Source organism: Natator depressus, chromosome 6 (assembly GCF_965152275.1).
Source record: "Natator depressus isolate rNatDep1 chromosome 6, rNatDep2.hap1, whole genome shotgun sequence".
NCBI lineage: Eukaryota > Metazoa > Chordata > Testudines > Cheloniidae > Natator > Natator depressus.
The window spans coordinates 87,162,486-87,180,774 of record NC_134239.1 but is presented as its reverse complement, the minus strand read 5'-3'; the positions used below and the strand labels follow the sequence as shown (position 1 = coordinate 87,180,774).

At 42.2% G+C, this 18,289-nt stretch overlaps 1 protein-coding gene across 2 annotated transcripts in view; it reads right to left on the bottom strand.

The window, feature by feature from the left end:
• The window catches only part of MIPOL1 (mirror-image polydactyly 1), a 238,708-nt gene that overhangs the window by 68,597 nt on the left and 151,822 nt on the right, over positions 1-18,289 (bottom strand). For both annotated transcript variants that reach the window (XM_074955879.1, XM_074955878.1), the window contains exon 10: positions 13,819-13,913. In XM_074955879.1, coding sequence (XP_074811980.1) covers positions 13,819-13,913 — 95 coding nt within the window. The remainder of the gene's footprint in view (positions 1-13,818; positions 13,914-18,289) is intronic.

Sequence of the window (18,289 nt, the reverse complement as noted above, 5' to 3'; positions counted from 1 at the left end):
AACTCAGATCCCACCCCATCTAACATCCCATCACAGGCCATTAGGCCTATTTACCATGAATATTTAAAGATCAAATAATTACTTGTACTGCATAACAACAACTTCATTGACCCTACAAACTTATCAACAATGTTGCATATTCTTATATCCCAAGAGATGGAACTCTTTATAGTACCTAACACCTCCTTTCTGTAGGTATGTGTAGATCTTTTATTACATCAGAGAAAACCACATTAAAGAAGAGTTAAAGTTACAAAGTGAAGCACTCAAAATTTTGGAAATGCCAAAATAATCTGGTCCCTTTATGTATATACGTTATGATAGCGTTACAGATCCTAGAGAGCACTCCCTCCCAGCCACCCCCTGCGACTGCTGTAAAGGGAATGCAAGCCTCTGTGCTCTGGATCCTCCCATATGTGTTAAGTTTCTGGAGCATGACTCAGTCTGCTACCATTTCTCAGAAATGGGGCTCCACAGCACACCTGCTCTAGCCCCCCAGGACCAGCACAGATTCCAGAGATACCTCAGTTATTTAAATACACCCCTATCCCAGAGCTCCATCCCAAAGGTGTGAAGCTTCTAATTTATTGTTCAAGTCTCTCAGGGCACACAGTAGGTGTAAAGCAGTCAGCAGACATATTTTGCTCAGTCTAACACCTTTATGTTCCTTTATACTTAATCATGCAAAGCAAAGGAGAGCACAGAACATACCAAACACTAAACGCATGTCCCTGCCTCAATTCTCTCAACACTCCAGGCATTCTTTAGGCTTGGGCCTGAGTTTCTTGGGTTGCCAAAATCCTTGAGGCCATCTTGGCTCAGGAAAGCAAGTAGGGCCTTGTGCCCCATGCTAGTGCCCTCTTCTTTCTGGAGCCCATTACCCAGTTTCTGTGACGTTGCTCCCTCTTGCCCCATTTTGCTCTTCCTCTGTGGGTACCCCCATTTCTCTGTGTTTCTTTATTTAACCCTCCCCCCCCCGCCTGGTCAACTGGTCTCTTTTGTTTTAGTCTTGGTAAGTTCCCACTACTCTTACCTTCCCCTTTGGGGGGTGAGGATGGGGGGAAGAGCGGTTAACCTAAAACTGGATTTTCAAGCCCAGTGCTGCTTTTTAGCTTTATGAGGTCTAAATACTGTTGCTAACCTTAAGTATTTCCTACTGTTCCTGCCAGGTGTGTATCTGCTATAAGCCCTGTCAGCAATGGTGGATCCACATACATATAGACACTCATAATACAGCAGTTTTTTCATAATACAACTTTCCAGTGTCAATCAGAATTCATAATTTGTACTGATATAGCCCCAATTCATCACAGATGATCTTTAATTATATGATCACATACTATTTTTTTCTACAGAACCTCAAACTGGTAGTAGTACAAGCGGTTATCCTCTATGGGGACTGGCTGTTAGAGGGATAAGAGAGACACATTTTGCCAGTGGGATCACAGCTGACTACAGAGAAATATGAACCTCATTCCCTCCATTGAGCCTATTCTCCCTCCCCAGCTTCTGTTCCTGTGTCCCTCAACTTTAGGTTTTACTGGAAAACAACAATTCCATTTTGCAAAAAAAATTCAAGGTTCTGAAATTCGTTTTCAATCCAATGCAGAACACAAAGGAGACCTTGCAAAAGTTTCTGTGAAACAAAGAAAGGCTCTGATTCACACCAGGGATTTGAACCTGGGTTTCCCACAATCCAGGCCAGTGCCCTAAGCACGGGGCTAGAGAGAGAAAGCGTCAGTTGCTGTTGTTTTGACCACAGTGATCCTAGACCTGAGAAACCTTCCTGATGACATTGTACGAGAAACTGATATGTTTCTATGAAACATTTCTGTTTTGACAAAACAACATTTTTACACTGGAAAAAGTTATCTCAAAAATATTTTGACCAGCCCTATTCAGTCCCTATCCTCTGATCCTACTGTCCCTGTCCCCCTTAGACATATTATTCCCAGCCTGCAACTATCCCTCCTCCTCCCCTCTGCTTCTCATTCCTTTGCACTTCTCTCTCCTCATTGATGTCTACAAATTACTAAGGGAGCAGTGACAGCACAAGAGAGAGAGTCTTGCTATTTGGTTCTGGTGCCACAACAGCCCTAGAAGACAGGAGGAGCAATTCAACCCTTGCAGGGCCTGAGGTGGAGCATGCTCAGTCACTCTCTGGGGATGGAGCATACTCAGTGCATATGAAAACTTAAGTGAATAATACTGCCAGCCTCTATCAAACTTTTATTGAGTATTCACAAACTGCAGTTTTTCAGAGGCTTATAACTTGGGCAAATTTTCATAGGTACAGCAAATGGTACACCTCTGACATCAGGGTGACCACCCTGACATATTTCAAGTCCCTGCTCCAAAGCATGGAGGTGCTAGAGCTTTTCAGTGAAATGACTGTAAGAATTTTTTTAACTTGGAAAAAAATAGCATATGTTTCCTTAACCTCTTTCTCGGAAATGGCTGAACTGTTTTAGCTGAAACTTTAAATAAATGTCCACCTGAAACAGACAGCCAGCATGGAAAATTTCAGCTCCAACGGTCTGAGTTTGGCAAAGTTATAGTCAACTGAAAATGGGGTTTTATAATAGGATATGTCCTGCAACCTTAACTATGGGGGGTCACTACCAGCACCTTCAATAGCACAGAACTGTGTGGAGGTGGAGCTCATCAGCAGCAGGATCTCTCATTCTCTGGGCCCAGAAAAATCAGGGGTAAATCCAGAAGCAGATTTTTCATTCCTCCCTCCCCCCCGACTACCAGAGCAGTGAGAAAGTAGGGCTGGTGGACATTTGCTCTTTCCATGCCTCAGAAGGCCAAGGAATTGGGGACTAGGGCCAAAGACTGGATTAATTTTCATTTCTCTATTCTCAGAGATTAGGGACTAACATAGAATATGGAAGCAGGACCAACAAGGGAAATCCTGGGTTGTCTGGTGGCCCAGTTTAAGCCAGTGGGGAGAAAAATGGACTGGGCAACTGTTCAGCAATTCTGAACTGTGACAACCAGGGCACACTGTTTGTTACACCCTGTAGTGGCACTTAACAGAGTCCTGACCAAGAGCCGCACTCCCACTCCCACAGAACAAGATGCAGAGTTTCAGCTGTGAAAAGCCCCCCAAGATCGGCCAGCGCTTCAGCTCCCAGCTCCAATACTTGAAATCTGGCATTTTCAGACTTACTCACATCTGCTACTCTGAAACCACACATTCTTGTGGAAGTTAAATAGAAAGCCCTGACAACAAAATGGGTAGTAAAATGTGAAATGCTGTTTTGATTTATATAGACTTTTAAATAAAAATAAAATTAAAAGGAAACTGCTTGTACAAAACTGATATAGATCATGCAATTAAAATTATGCAAATGAAAGAAAAATATACTTGATAAATTCAAACAGTAGAACAATCTGAGAGGATGGACAGTAATGTAACTCTTCTACATAGTGCAAAACTGATTATTCTAACACATCCTTCATCATGTCATTCAGTTTTCTATGATTTGCATTAATCCTCAGCCTAAAGGATACAGTTGTGAAAGAATTAGAATAGCTCAGTTGGGAACACTAACTCGGAACTGTTATGCAAATTTTTATTTCAGACTCACATTTCCAGGTTATGCATCAGAAACTGCGATTTTGCTTCTGAGCCACAATATAAAAAAAATAAACAGAGAGACAAAGAACTTGCCTAACTTCATTCTGAGCCAACTTTCTTCTGGCGTGTATGATTGAATTTGATTCCTGATATATATATTTTCTCATTTCTCTTTCCTTTTAAAGCATGATGGAATCAATTTTTGCTCACCCTCAGTTTTCAGAAAACTCAAATTCAAATTGAAATATATGATCAATTTTGGTCTTTCAAAAAAATTTCATTTTCTTTCCTTTCTGAAACTCTCATTCCTTCTAGGAGTTTCTCTCCATGTTCTTTGCATGGGAGCATGGCCTGCAACAGTGGCTTCTGGCAGAGAAACAAATAATAGTTTCAAAACAGCAGCAGCCTGATCACATGATATGCACAGGGAAGAAAAGGAAGCACTGCCAGGGGCTCAAACGTTGAGATATTTAGAAGGGTGGAAGGGAGGGCAGATAGCATTTGCGGCCCAACACATTTGGGATCTGGGAAACTTGGGAGAGAAATACGTCCCCACTAAACTAAACAGAAAGCTGACCTGGGAGGGAGCAGGAGATGCATTGCTATTGGAGGGTAGCAGAGGGTGCATAAGGGAAAATTGCTGCTAGGGAAAGGGGCAGTACTCTACCCAAGGTCAGTGCCAGTTAGGTTATAAAGCCACCCAAGAGAGGTGAAGTAACTCCTCTCCTTCATGCCACATGGACAGGCTGCCTCTGTCCTCCTCCCTTGCCAGTGAAAGGACAGGGGTTTCTGCCAGCAAGGATATGTCAACGCTGCAAAAAAAATCCCGCAAAAACAAAACAAACCATGGCAATGAATCTCAGAGACCATGTCTGCAGATTTGGGCTTGCACCCTGGATCTAAAAAATAGCCATGCAGATGTTCAGGCTCAGGCTCTGAGACCCACCCTACTCCCTGGACTTCCTAGCCCAAGCTGCAGTCTGAGCTGGAATGTTTACACAGCTATTTTTAGTGCGGGAGTGTGAGCCCTAATCTGCAGACCTGGGCGCTGAGATTTCCTGTTTTGGGTTTTGTTTTCTGAACATACCCTAAGTTTCTCTGTTCCTAGGCCCCTGTCTGCTAGCATAGGCCATTCAGGACTCCCTATCTTCTGTGCATTTGCTGGGGACGGGGGAAGCAGTGAAAGAGGGGAGGAAAAAATCACTATGGTAGGCAGATTTCCTTCTAGGACTATGTCCTCCGGCTTCCAGACATCTTAGAGGCGCAGGAGCAATCTGTTCCTCTGGCAAAACCAGACTTTTGCTTTTCAAAGGTGCTTCAGCTCCTCCCCCACTTTGTAGGTGAATGTACACACACATACACACAAACCTGATCTCCTTCCACATCAATTTTATATCATTATAACATGACTGTGATGAAATTAGTTCAGTTAGAGAATGTAAATTAGAGAAGAATCAGGTCCTATATATCTATAAGTAAGCGTATACACATGTACTCACTCACCACTAGATATGTATGCATACACAGTCACTACACTCCCCGCCCCGCACCCCTGTATGTGGTATTGAATGCTGTAGCTCTCTTACTGGGGGCCTGGTTGTTCTGCTCGTGCATGGCTCTCTGCTTTGCCAGCCCTTGCTCCCTGCCCTAAGCTCTGAGTGCCAAGAGGTGCTTTCCTGGCTACAATGCTTGAGGGAGTCTCTTGGGAGGGGCACTGCTGCTCTTTAAATGCCTTCGTGTTACACTACCTGTGGTTTTTTAATATCTTTTTTCATGCAGTGCACGCCCCCGGAATGGATAATGGTGTTGCTGATGCTCTCTCAATTTCAGGACGACAGATTCCGGGAACTTGACCCACTGGCCAGCAGGGATCCATGTGTGATGTCCCAACAACTATGGAACCTTGGCTCATGACAGCTGTGGGACTAGTTGAGGACACAGTGTTATCTCAGACTCTGAGGTCCTATAAGGAGTTTGTGGAATTTAGGGCACATGAAGGACTTTATTGTGGACGAACCATCCCCACACACCTGGTGGTGCGATATGTGGTGCCTTTGATTCACCACGGGCTGGCTCCCTCCACTATCTCTGGCCAGTTAGTGGGCCTGTCCTACTGGAGTAGGTTGGTGGGTTTCCCAGACCCGTACGGGCATTTCAATGTATGGAAACTCTGACAAGGGTGGTCCAGCAGGAGTGGGTGCTAGAGACAGAAACCCAAAACAGAAACAGGAAACCCTGACAGAGCTGTCAAAGGCTCTGCTGTGGGTCTACAGCTGTCGAGGGAGGCCATGTTATTTAAAGCAGCATTTGTTGTTGCCTTCTTTGGTGCTTTTAGAGCGAGTGAACTGGTGCCTTATGGCAGCTGTGGATAGGTCCCAGCATGCATTAAAAGTAACCAATGTGCAACTGGCTGCAGGACTGGTGTCCCTGTGCTTAAGGTACTCAGAAACAGACAAAAAGGGAAGGGGAGCTTATGTGGTGTTCAAGAAATGTGCAGATGAGTGCTTATGCCTTCTAAAGGTGATTAGAACTCTACTAAAAACCTCAGGCCAGCATCTGGGCCTGCTGTTCACACATGGTGAAGGCAGCTGCTGAGAAACACCTTGCACTTCTGAGGTCTTGACCGGGATAAATTTGGTACTCATTCTTTTAGGATCAGGGCAGTGATGTCAGTAGCTGCAGAGGGTTTTGGCCAATGACAGGTGCAGGCAATAGGGCACTGGAAATCAAGGTCTTACAGGACTTATGTCCGCACCAAGGAAAAGATGGCAGGGAAGGGCGAAATGTAACTAACCCAATGTGCTTGTTTGTTTCAGAAGCTACCCAGAGCATACGCAACATTTGGATTTGCGGGCACTCTGTAGTGCATTGGGCAGCTAGGACGGCAGCTGGAGCTCAGCTGCACTTAAGGGCTGAAGCTATTCACATCCAGAGGAGACATGCAGTGGGATCAGCTCATACCACTTTTGCACTCATAGACAGGGAAGGGCTGGGAGCCTACGTGGACAAGGCTAGAAAGCAAGTAAAGAGGGAGGTCACCAAGCTATTCATGGAGATCTGGAGTTCAGTGATACAGCACAGGGACATCCGTTTACAAACAGCTGGAAGTTCTCAGGGATGATGGCGTACATTTATTAGATGGAGGTGCTAACATACGGCTATGGAATGTAAGGGCATATATTGGGCAGGTGTTATGACACCATGTGGTGTGGTTGGGTGTGGGAGCGGCTAAGCCAGTCACCGGCACCCCCTGTGGCCAGTTTCCAGTGAAGATAAGGGAATACAATGAGCGGATCCCAGAGAGAAAAGATCTGGGACTTTGGTGATGGACCATGGGTGAGACCTTGTGGCCTTCGTGGGACCAGGTCCCCACTCTGATGCACCCTCTATCCCTCTTGCATGGGACAGGGTGCTAGGACTCAGAGAGATGAGTCCTGGAGGGTAAGCTGAGGAGAGTCTATCCCAAGCTATGGGTTATGTGATAAGGAGTCCTGTAACCCCCGCACTGGTATCAATTAAATGCCTGGTATAGGAGAGTATGTGTGATGGAGGAGTAGTGCCCCCTTCCCCTTATTAATGTTTAATAAAAGTTGAGGCCTTCCACTTAATTCCATGCATGTGTCTGTCCTCATTTTGCTGCTGTGTCCACATCAAATGTGTGTGTATAAATACACACACACACCTTATATGGTATTCATGTTATAAATCATTGAGCCATACATTTATACTGCTCCCAGTGTTCATTATTTTCATGAGTCTAATGGTATTTGTTTTTTTAAATCCCCAGTTCCAGGAGTCAAATGATTACGTGAAAAGCTCAACTTCCTTTTAAAAAACAAGTTTCCTTCATGGTTGCAGAAGAAAGTTTGAAAACATGAACCGAGTAGATTCTAAAAGCTCTGAAACCAGAATACAAATAACTAGAGGGTTGCACACTTTGTTGCTTCTGTAGGTTAAGTGCAGTAACAACACCAGGGCTCCCTTGCATTCCTCCATTCCCCTCCCAAGCTCCCTGTGTGCCACTCCCCCAACCCCCTCTATTTCAGGGACTCCTTGCAACCACCCACTCATTCCAGGGGCTCTGAGTGCCCCTCATCTCCACCTTCCCCCCTCATTTCTCCCCATACCCCTAATTCTCCCTTTCTTCACCAGGCCAGGAGCTCTATGTGCCCCCCACCCCCACCACATGCCAACGATACTGTGTCCTCCATGTCCCCCACCCCCATATCATTGTGCCTTCTTTCTCCCCATGCCAGGTGCTCTGTGTGTATCCCATTCTTTTTCTGTCTGGAAGAGAAGTCTTCCAGGGTGTCAGCGTTTTTAAGCTGTATTCAGAAGATGGGCAGAACTGAGATGGGGGGTGTTATGCTGAAGGTGCTAAGGATCATCATCAACTGCTTCTTTGACCTCTAGATAATTAGAGACCTGATTAAAGCTGGTGAGTCTGTTAACCAGATGCCAGGGGTTCTGTGTGTCCCCCATTTTCACCTTTTAATTTTTCTAATTTTCACCAAAATCAGTAGGGTTCTGCCTGTAAATACCTAGAACATTTCCTGAAATTTTCAAAATGATCAGATTGAGGGTTCAATTACGTTGCAGACAAACAAAGATGCAGACAGTCAGAGAAATCCACTTAGCTGAGTGTCCTTGTTCGCTTGGCCAGAAAGAACCCCAAAATGTATTATATTTTTTAAAATCTTATTATTTTGAGCCAATGCTGTGATTTTTTTGAGGCCTGAAATCATGATGTTTGACTGCTTGGAGTTGCCACATATCTTGGACAGCCTCATCTGCTTGCTAATCCATCCCAACATGGGAGATGTGTAACATTCCAAACTTCGAACAGCTTTAGACAGTTGACATTAAAATAAAACCAACCTGCTACAAATGCGTTTCCTATTTTCTCCCCACATTTGGGATTCTTTCTACACTCCTTCCCTTAAGAAAAGCCCAATTTCCAGAATGAACAATACTTTAGTCCTGGACTAGTTATACAAGCAGTCAACTCCACTAACTGAAAGGTTCTGTGGAAAGTACTCAAGTGGTATGGTTTTAGCAGCAGGCTGATTCAAATACGGCAGAATCTGTATAGCATAGCTTGGTGTGCAGTGAGCGTCAGTGGTAAGCTGACTGAGTGGTTTGAAATGAAACCCGGAGTCAAACAGGGATGCATACTCAGTTCAATACGTTTTGCTTTATATTTAGAAAACATCTTGTCCAACTCCCTAAGTAACATTGATGGAGGCTGATGATATTGGAGCAAATTATCTATCATCTTAACTTCACAGAAAATATCATAATGATAATGTCTACAGAGGAATACAACCAAAAAGCATTGGACAATCTGTATACAACAGCCAAACAATGGAGATTAAAACTGGATGAACAAAAGGTAAGAATAACAGAAATATCAAAAATCAAGAAACAGGCTAAATGAGTAATTTATGATATAGATGTCAAACAAGTAGACAGCTTCTGCTTATTTGGGTTCCATCATAACACATGGCAGTCACTGTGATGAAGATATCATCAAGTGGATAGTTATTGCAGCAGAACATTTGTATGCTTGAATAAAAAATGTTTGGAATTTCCAATCAGTGTCCATGACACCTAAAATCAAATTATATATTCCATTACCTTATGGTTGTGAAACATGGGTGCCTACAAAGCATCCGGAACAAAAGCTGCAAACATTTGAAAAGAAGTGCCTGTGCCATATTCTAGGCATGACAAGGCTAGATAGACTAAGAAATGACAACATCCATAAAAGATTGAAAGCATAGTGTGTGACTACAATCATCAAAAGCCACCAACTGCAATGGTTTGGCCGTGTTGCTAGAACAACCCCATACCTATTGCCTAAAATTGATCGCTATGGAAGAGATACTTCTGGGGGAATTCTGCACCACTGCACAAGCACAGAATTAATGTCCCCTACAGATTTCCTCCTGACACAGAACAATTTATCGTGACCGGTACGCAAAGGGAAACTGCAATTACACCTTTCTCCCACCAGGGGCTGATGTGATGCCAGAAGAGAGGGCAGCTGGCTCACAGGCCAGAGCAGCTAGCTGCAGAGAGGTAGGGGGCAGAGGCTGCCTTCCTCACAGTGTCCTGCCTGCAGGGCTAGGTAAGGAGGCGTGGGATATGGCGGGGAGGGGGCGGATAGACCAGGGCACACAGGGCTGGTGTGTGGGGGGGTCGCACATACTGGGGTTCAGAAGGGTTAGTGAGAGTACAGACTGGGATGGGGGCACAAGAACTAGTGGGATGACAACATTGAGCCAGGGGCTGAATGGGGGTGGGGGTGCAGGGCCACATGGGGACAGGGGCGGGAGGGTGCAGGGACACACGGGGACATGTGCAGATATGCCTGGCTGAATGGGGAGTGGTGGTGCAGGGACACGGGCAGATGTGCCTGACTGAATGGGAGAGGCTAGGGGTCAGCCAGGGTCTGCATGGGGGAGGCTCCCCAATTCCCTAACAATCCCCCCACAAAAAAACCTGTTCCATACTTCTCCCACCCACACCCAACAACCCTCCAGATTCACTCCCAGGTTCCTTCCCAGCAATTACTTCCCTCTCCCACGGCTCCTTTGTTACCCTTGACTCCCCCATGTCTTTGCACTGCTTCTGAGGGGTGTGGGAAATACAGTTCTGTGCTGTAGTTTAAATGAATTATTACTCAAAAGTTCTACATTAATAGACCTAGTAAGGAATCTATTTGTTAAAAAACATTTCTTGAATCTTTTTTTGTTGTCTGTATTGTTACAGAGATACTTGCTGACAGGTATTTTGAAATAAGCTACCAAAATAATTGAAACTGGCATGATTATATTGTGTTACTTTGACAGGTAAAATATGCAGAATTTTAAAATACTGTGTGCAGGATTTTTAATTTCTTGGCACAGAATTCTCCCAGGAGTAAATAGCATGGTGAGAGAGACCGTGGACATCCAAGGAGACAGTGGTATAACAGTATATAAAACCATCCAGGGAACCCACCGAACTTGCTCAAATGGTGGCTCAAAATAGATGCAGATGGAATCTGCTCATAACTTTGGCCCTACCCAACCTTGGTTTTGGAAAAAGGAGATGAGGGTGATGAATGGAAGTGGGACAGAGTAGGGAGGAGGGCTTTGTCACTTGTACACCCAATAACTATTTTTGCTAGTGAAAATAATGAAAGTTCATGTTGTGTCAAGTTTGTACATTCTTTTATGTAGACCTTTCTCATTTTACCACAAAAATATGGGAAGCAAAAAGGGAAAATATCATACCCCCTCTTCACCTTCTAATGAACTTGTGTCCAACATGTCAACAGAAAACTTCATATTTGAGATTACTACTAAAGGTAGCATACTGTGCACTGTGAAAACTAGACACACCCTCTAACAAAGATTTAAAGAACACTGAACTACTAGTATCACTGTTATTATTTAACACAATAAATCTTGTTCTGATGGCAGCAAACAATAGGATTTGATCAGTGTTTGATTATTTCAGTTTGCCTTTTCTCTCAACAATAGGAAATATAAGGAAGCACTGCAAATCAGCAGAGAGACTTAGGCGTACTCTTTATTACAGAAGAGGATGTCATTATTATACTGGCTGAGTCTTGGAATGCAGTGCTACTAGTTTGTGACCAAAAAAAAAAATAAATCATGTCCTGAACATGACTCTGACCCCTTTAAATTTAACATTCTCTTCCTCAGTGAATTTGTTCAGGCCCGAACTAATACAAGTGGCTATCCACTGCTGTTATAAGCTAATTTATTCCCCAATGATAAACAGAAGTGAAACTGCAGAAATGTTCAATGTAACTTTCGGGAGTAAACTTAATCCCTTTTTATTCTTTATTATTATATTGACTTCTACAAAAGTTTTGGAGGCAATATTAAAAGCTGCATTGTATCTTTTCTTGATGACACGTCCGTATACATATGGGACTGAATTCTAAACGTGCTAGAAAAAGCAACTACTTAAGACATCAAGGGAGAAATGGCATTTACGGGTCAAAGTTCTCTATTTCTAACCTTATAAAGGGCTCTATAACCTAGTTATTAGTTAGTACTGAAAGCTCTACAGTCAGAGGATATTATATTAATTCAGTTTATAATTTCATATATCTAATGATACCAGACCATAATCATCATAGATTATCAAATACCATAATCAAATTAGCACTAAACTGTTAGGTGAAATTAAAGGTCAGACCTTAGTTAACTATGTGGTATATTCAGATATGGAGGTAATATTCATGTGACTGGAAGTATTTGCATCGACAGACTATAGTCTATTGTCTGCTTTAACGTCTGCTGCAGTGGAACTCTTTCACGTTAGAATAAAAGTGTGCTCCGTCTTTATGCTGACAGACCAACTCGTAAATTCTGAGCTTGAATTTTTGAAGTGGCACGATAAAAAAGTAAATCAAATTATTTTTACTATTTTTCAAGTCCTTTCTAAGTGAATAATGCTGTTTTGTAATGCATTATTTCTAGTTTACTATAGTGTACCTAGGAATTTTTCATTGAATGCTGAACAAATTAGTTAAAAGAAATACTAAAAGATTCCTTGGAGTTTCTATTGACTAATAACCAAAGCAAAGGTTTTCAGAAATGCTGAGGAGATTTAGGAATACAAGTTTTTAATAAATATAAGGAACAAGGGAAGCGTTAACAGCTACTAGAAACCTGCAAACGGAATCTCCGTCTCAGCTGAAACATTGTGTGGAAATACAGAAGACACACAAGAAAAATGCAGTGTCATTGCAGTTATTTTTTCAGCTGTAACAAATGAGTCCCCTTCTTTTTTAAATTTTAAATGAACACACCAGTCATGTATCACTGTATTATTTCTGCAGACCATGTCCCTTGCAATAGCTATACATTCAACTTTCAGATTTTCTTCTTGTACTGATGTCAAGAATTCTGCACCTAATCTGTTGCCTGTATTGTAGGCTGATAAACTAGGAGGTCAGGATGAAGAGAAATAGTAACACAACCGCTCCCCCATAAAACAACCTAACTTCTTCACTGGACCACACAGCCATTCCCTTAGAGACTAAACAAATCCAGTGATCCATGGAGAAGTTTTTCACAGGCCTCCAAAATTAATGAGAGAATGGCTGTCTGCGCCACTAACTATTGTAGAATATAAGGCAATCAAAATTCTGCATTATGTAGGAGTCTAGAAAAGAAAACAGAGTTCTAGAATTCAACAGATTTTGTGTTTCCTAAATCAATGCAGATAAAGCTAGGTAAGTGCAGATAATCAAGTAAGAAATAGGCTCTGTCCAGCGGTGCTGGAACAATTTGTATAGTGGAGGTGCCAGGAGACACTGAACCATGACGGAAACCACTTCAAGCCACGGGGTGCAGCAGCACCCCCAGCATCCTTAGTTCCAGCACATATGGGTCTATCTGTTTTTTAGTGAATGCATTGCTGCATCTAACTTTTTGAATTTCATCAAGAACACTGAGTGAGAATTACTACACAGAAAAAAACCGCAAAGCAATAAAGAGCAGGACTATTGCAGTGAAACTATATTAGCCATGTTTCAGAGTACCAGCCGTGTTAGTCTGTATTCGCAAAAAGAAAAGGAGTTCTTGTGGCACCTTAGAGACTAACCAATTTATTTGAGTATAAGCTTTTGTGAGCTACAGCTCACTTCATCAGATGCATACTGTGGAAAATACAGAAGAAGATGTTTTTATACACACAAACCGTGAAAAAATGGGTGATTATCACTACAAAAGGTTTTCTCTCCCCGCCACCCTACTCTCCTGCTGGTAATAGCTTATCTAAAGTGATCACTCTCCTTACAATGTGTATGATAATCAAGGTGGGCCATTTCCAGCACAAATCCAGGTCTCCTCCCCCCCCAACAAGCCCACTCTCCTGTTGGTAATAATTAGCCATGCGACCATCTTTATAAAAAGATACTTCATGGCACTGAGTCATTGTTAATAAACCAACAATCACAGGAGATGACACCTTGCATTTCAGAATAGGGCTTGAAGATCAGAAAGGTGGGAAATCTAGAAAAGAAATCTGCTAACTTCACACTCTTTGGAATTTAAGGCCCATGGAATATGTATAACCCAAGGCAATTATACATGTTCCTAACAAATACCTAAGCAGTAAGGCCATTTCCTCACTTACAGTTATAAAGCCATGCAGAAAATTTCCCCTATGAGTCATCACATTTACAATAATATAAATGATTTTACCTGTAATAAACACGTAGCGTCTGAATTTCTTCTTCTAGTTTTTTATTCTGTTGAACAGCAGTCTCTCGCTCTTGTTGCATAGCTAGCAACTTTGCCTGCAAATAGATAGGTGATAATTAAATAAGAGAAGACTGTGCTGTTTTAAGCGCAATGAAAAAAATACAGCAATCCTTTATGAATGTTAATTTCAGCTCTATTGTAGGTTTGATTATACACAAAACCGTAGTCCTCTGTAATATTACCCCTTTGTTCATTATTACAACATTCTTATTTAGTTGGTATACTATTGTAATTGTTTGTAAGTATTGACATCTTTCAGTTGGTAATGTTCTAAACAAATTTCCCTACTTTTCCCTTCTGCTTTTCTATATTCCCAGTTCCCATATTAATTTCTTCTTCAATTTTATCCAGCTGTTTGCCAACAAATATATTTACATGGTATTCAGAATGCTAAATCTTGAACTAAAGTACTGTTGTTAGAGTGCTAAGTAAGGGTATTGACCAGTTCCTGTAATTGTCTGAGAAGAGGTATGGAGAAATAAGTGCACGTATGTTTAATATAGGACCATAGCTTAATCACTTTGAATATTTAAAAATCTAGTACTAATAGTGATTTAGGACTCCCCAGAGTACTCAGGTTTTGTATCATTTATTTAATATCTCACAGGATGATTAGCTGATTTAACTACAAATAAGACTGGGCTTGCATTGCATTTCTATCATACATGTAAGTCTGAGCACTAGGCAGGGTTCCCTACCACTCAATATATTTTTTATTATATTGTACATTATACAGCTACTGCAGATCAACCAATTACCAGAAGTCATAGGACATAAAACCCAAAAGGGTGTGTGCAACTCCTCAGTGTACTACCATGTGTGAATTCTGTCAGTGTCCCTGGCCTTGCACCCACCAACTCCCTGAGGCTAAAAAAAAAAAAAAAGTCTTGATGAATTCCAGACACAATAGATGAGCTGTGCATACATAGAGTGGAAGGATATGTTTCAGGCACTGGACTGGGACTCAGTAGATCTAGGTCTGCCAGACTCACTGTATGACCTTGAGCAATTCAATCGCTCTCTGTGCGTCAATTTCCCATCTGTAAAAATGGGGATAATAATACTTCCTTTCATCCCCCTTTCTTTTGTGTATTTAGACTGCAGCTCTTCAGGACAGGCACTGTCTTTTAATATTTATATGTACAGTGCACAGCAGAGAGAGGCCCTGATATCAGTTGAACCTCTAGGTGCTACTGTAATATAAACAAATTATAATAAGCTGTTAAGAGAACAACAAGCACAGACTATTTACTACACACATGGTCTCTTTTAGCCTTGAAAGTGAAGCGTATTAATGCTTAACCTCTCAGTAACACTGATTTAGAGTACCTGATGCTGAATGGCAATGCACTTTGCATGAGCACTTGGAGTTGGCAAGCCCTATCTCGTGGCACTAAGAGGTTAAAGTACTCTCCAGGTGAGCTGTTTAAGTCCTGAGCCTGGTGCTGCTTACAGCTTTGCAAAGAGAACTCACAGAACACAAGAATGTTAGCCAAACTAAGCGATTTTCTATAATTATACCGTACTGTCGGTGAAACAACATACTTAAAAATTGGAAAAAACATGCTCAAATCAAAGTAGGTGTTTGTTCTAGAGGCCAATAATTAACATCCTTGCCAATTTTCAGCGTACTGTGAAGTGTGATTGAAATGGTAGACTGGAAGGAAATGTTTGCAGCAGACACACCTACGCACAGAGAGATTAACGGCTAGTCTCTTTAGGGAAGTATACAAAAAAAGTACACCTACCATTCAAGTCACGCTTTTCAGGACAAAGTTCAGAAGACATTGGGGCTTGAGACTCTTATTTATGCCAACTTTGTACCAGTCTAACCCCACTGATTTCATTGGAGTTTCGCCTGATTTACACCAGCATAAATGAGAGGAGAATCCAGCTCACTAGACTCAATATAGTCAAAAATAACAAAAACAGAAAAGTAATAGGCATGTTGCCAATCTTCTCGCATGTGATTTGTGGGGGTGGATAACAAAAAATTTCAGCCTGGGTATGTGATCATGACAGGGAAGGGGGACTTAGCTGGGAGTGGGGTGAGAGAGAAGGCAAGAGCAAGCACCAAGCAGTGAGGGTACTTATCTGGGATGTGGGAGACCGGTTCAAGTTCTTGCTCCAGCTATTCTGGGGTGGTCTTTCTCCTCAATTGCACCTGATGGAGCTATTCCACTCGTATAAGTAATCAAATATTCTGCAGGCCAGGGAAAGACTGATTCTATAGCTCTATGGTTATAGCACTCACCTAGGATGTGGGAGAGGTGGGTTCAAGTCCTTGTTCTGACTAATTTGGAGATTATATAATGGAAGAGAAAGTCCTGAAGATTGTTTCAGTAGTGGAGAGGCTCAACTGTTTACGCTTGGTACAGCTGTGGGGTGATGAGGGCATATGAGTCTAAGCTACCTTTCTACTCCCTCAATCCTGAGCTAAATGAAAATTGGCAGCACATAGCCAGCAGAGAATTGCCCTGCATTACAGATACTCCCTTTTTGGCCTAGGTGTGCTGGCTCCATGCCCTGCGCCCACTGTCTCCCTCTAAGATGTGGGGGTGCACTGCATTTATACTCCACTAGCAGAAGGTCTATTAAGGGCCAAACGCTAGTGTAGGGATTTAGACCTCGCTCACAACAGATCTAAGCAGAAATGGAGCTAGAGCTGGCCTGAGAATCAGGATATTGTAACTGGCTCCCTGGCACAACTCTCCTGTGCCCAGTCGAGATCTGGTGTCCATAAACATTTATGACTTAAAAAACAGTTGAAATGTTTGAACAGGATGGAAAGTTGTTACTTTGTTCCAGCAACAGAATTTTGATTAAGCTGAGGAGAGAAGAGGGCATGGAAAATCAACATTAATTTGACGTAGGCAGCAAATTTTACAGAGTGCTGATCTTTCCTCCTCAATTTTGAAAGTGGTACCAAGATTCAGCTGTGTATATCCTAATGACCGAAGTGATAGTCACAAAATAAAGGACCCTGCATACTGCATTATCGGGGGATGCTTTCTAATTATTTAAAAAATGCTCAACATACTGAATAAAATTCCGACCCCTTATCTGCACTATGGGACATCTATGGCATGTTACATGCATGTATCACATGATGAACTCCTCTTGACATCAAGGAAAGCATCTCATGGGGAATAAGGCTCCAGTACAGTACTTAAATATGTGCATAACTTTAAGTCCTTGAGTAGTCCCATTGAGTTTAACAGGATTACTTACGTACTGAAAGTTACGCACATGCTTAAGTACTTGGCCAAACTGGGGCCTAACTGCAGAACGTATAATAGAGATCCCAAGCGGAGAGGACAACTGTGACTTTGTATTGCCACAGGCACAATTTCTGAAAAGTACAAGGAAAGAGGTGTAACCAACCCTCAAGTGGTTGCATATCTAGGGTTCAGAGTAACAGCCGTGTTAGTCTGTATTCGCAAAAAGAAAAGGAGTACTTGTGGCACCTTAGAGACTAACCAATTTATTTGAGCATGAGCTTTCGTGAGCTACAGCTCACTTCATCTAGGGTTAAATCCTCAGCCCTGCCTTTGGTTGCTTTGCATTGCTGAGGTAGATCAAAGCAGCCAGAAAGCTAACCTAATCCTAAAGGGGCAGCTGAAGATTCCCCCTGGCCTGGGTGGAACAAAGTTGGTGTAGCTGGCTTATACCACCTGTGCCCCCTCTTGCTGGAGGGGGCATGACAGGATTTAGGGGGTGGTTCAGATCCATTGACTGGCTGACATTCCTCAGGGGCACAAACGGGCTAGATCTCAATAGAGAATATAACTCTTATTAGTTCGTATCTAGAAATTTTAATCAGCAGGAACAGCAAATTAAACTGTTTTACTCTGCAATCTAATACCACGCTCCCTAACCCAATCCTTACTCTGTTATTTAATACTGTCCAGGGATATTTGCAGCAGACATGTAAATGACAACACTCATAGCGGTCTGTGTTTTGCATTAGTCTTAAGGTTGCAGACAACAAATCCTGCATTAGAATTCCCTGTCTGTCTCACATGAATATTACTGCTACATCACATGATCATTCATTTCTGAAAACTTCAGTCCTGATTCAGTATTATGGATATAGGCCAGAACAAACATTTTCCAGATAGTACAGTCAGGGAAGAATATGGCTTTTATTGCTCTATCAAAGAAAAGGAAAGGGCTGAACAGCAATTTTGAGCAGGTAGTGCACACATGATTTGTTTCATTGTAATAAAAGCAAATTGAGCCTGATGCTAGTTAACCCATGTAAAGAAAAGTGTTTTGTAAGATTTTGTTTATGACTTTAGTCCCATAGTCTTCCCCTTAAACAATCACCTCACACTGGGGAGTGTGGCATAAAATATTATTATAGCAAATATTTTACATGTAGGAGCTAACTATGTGCCCATAAAAATAC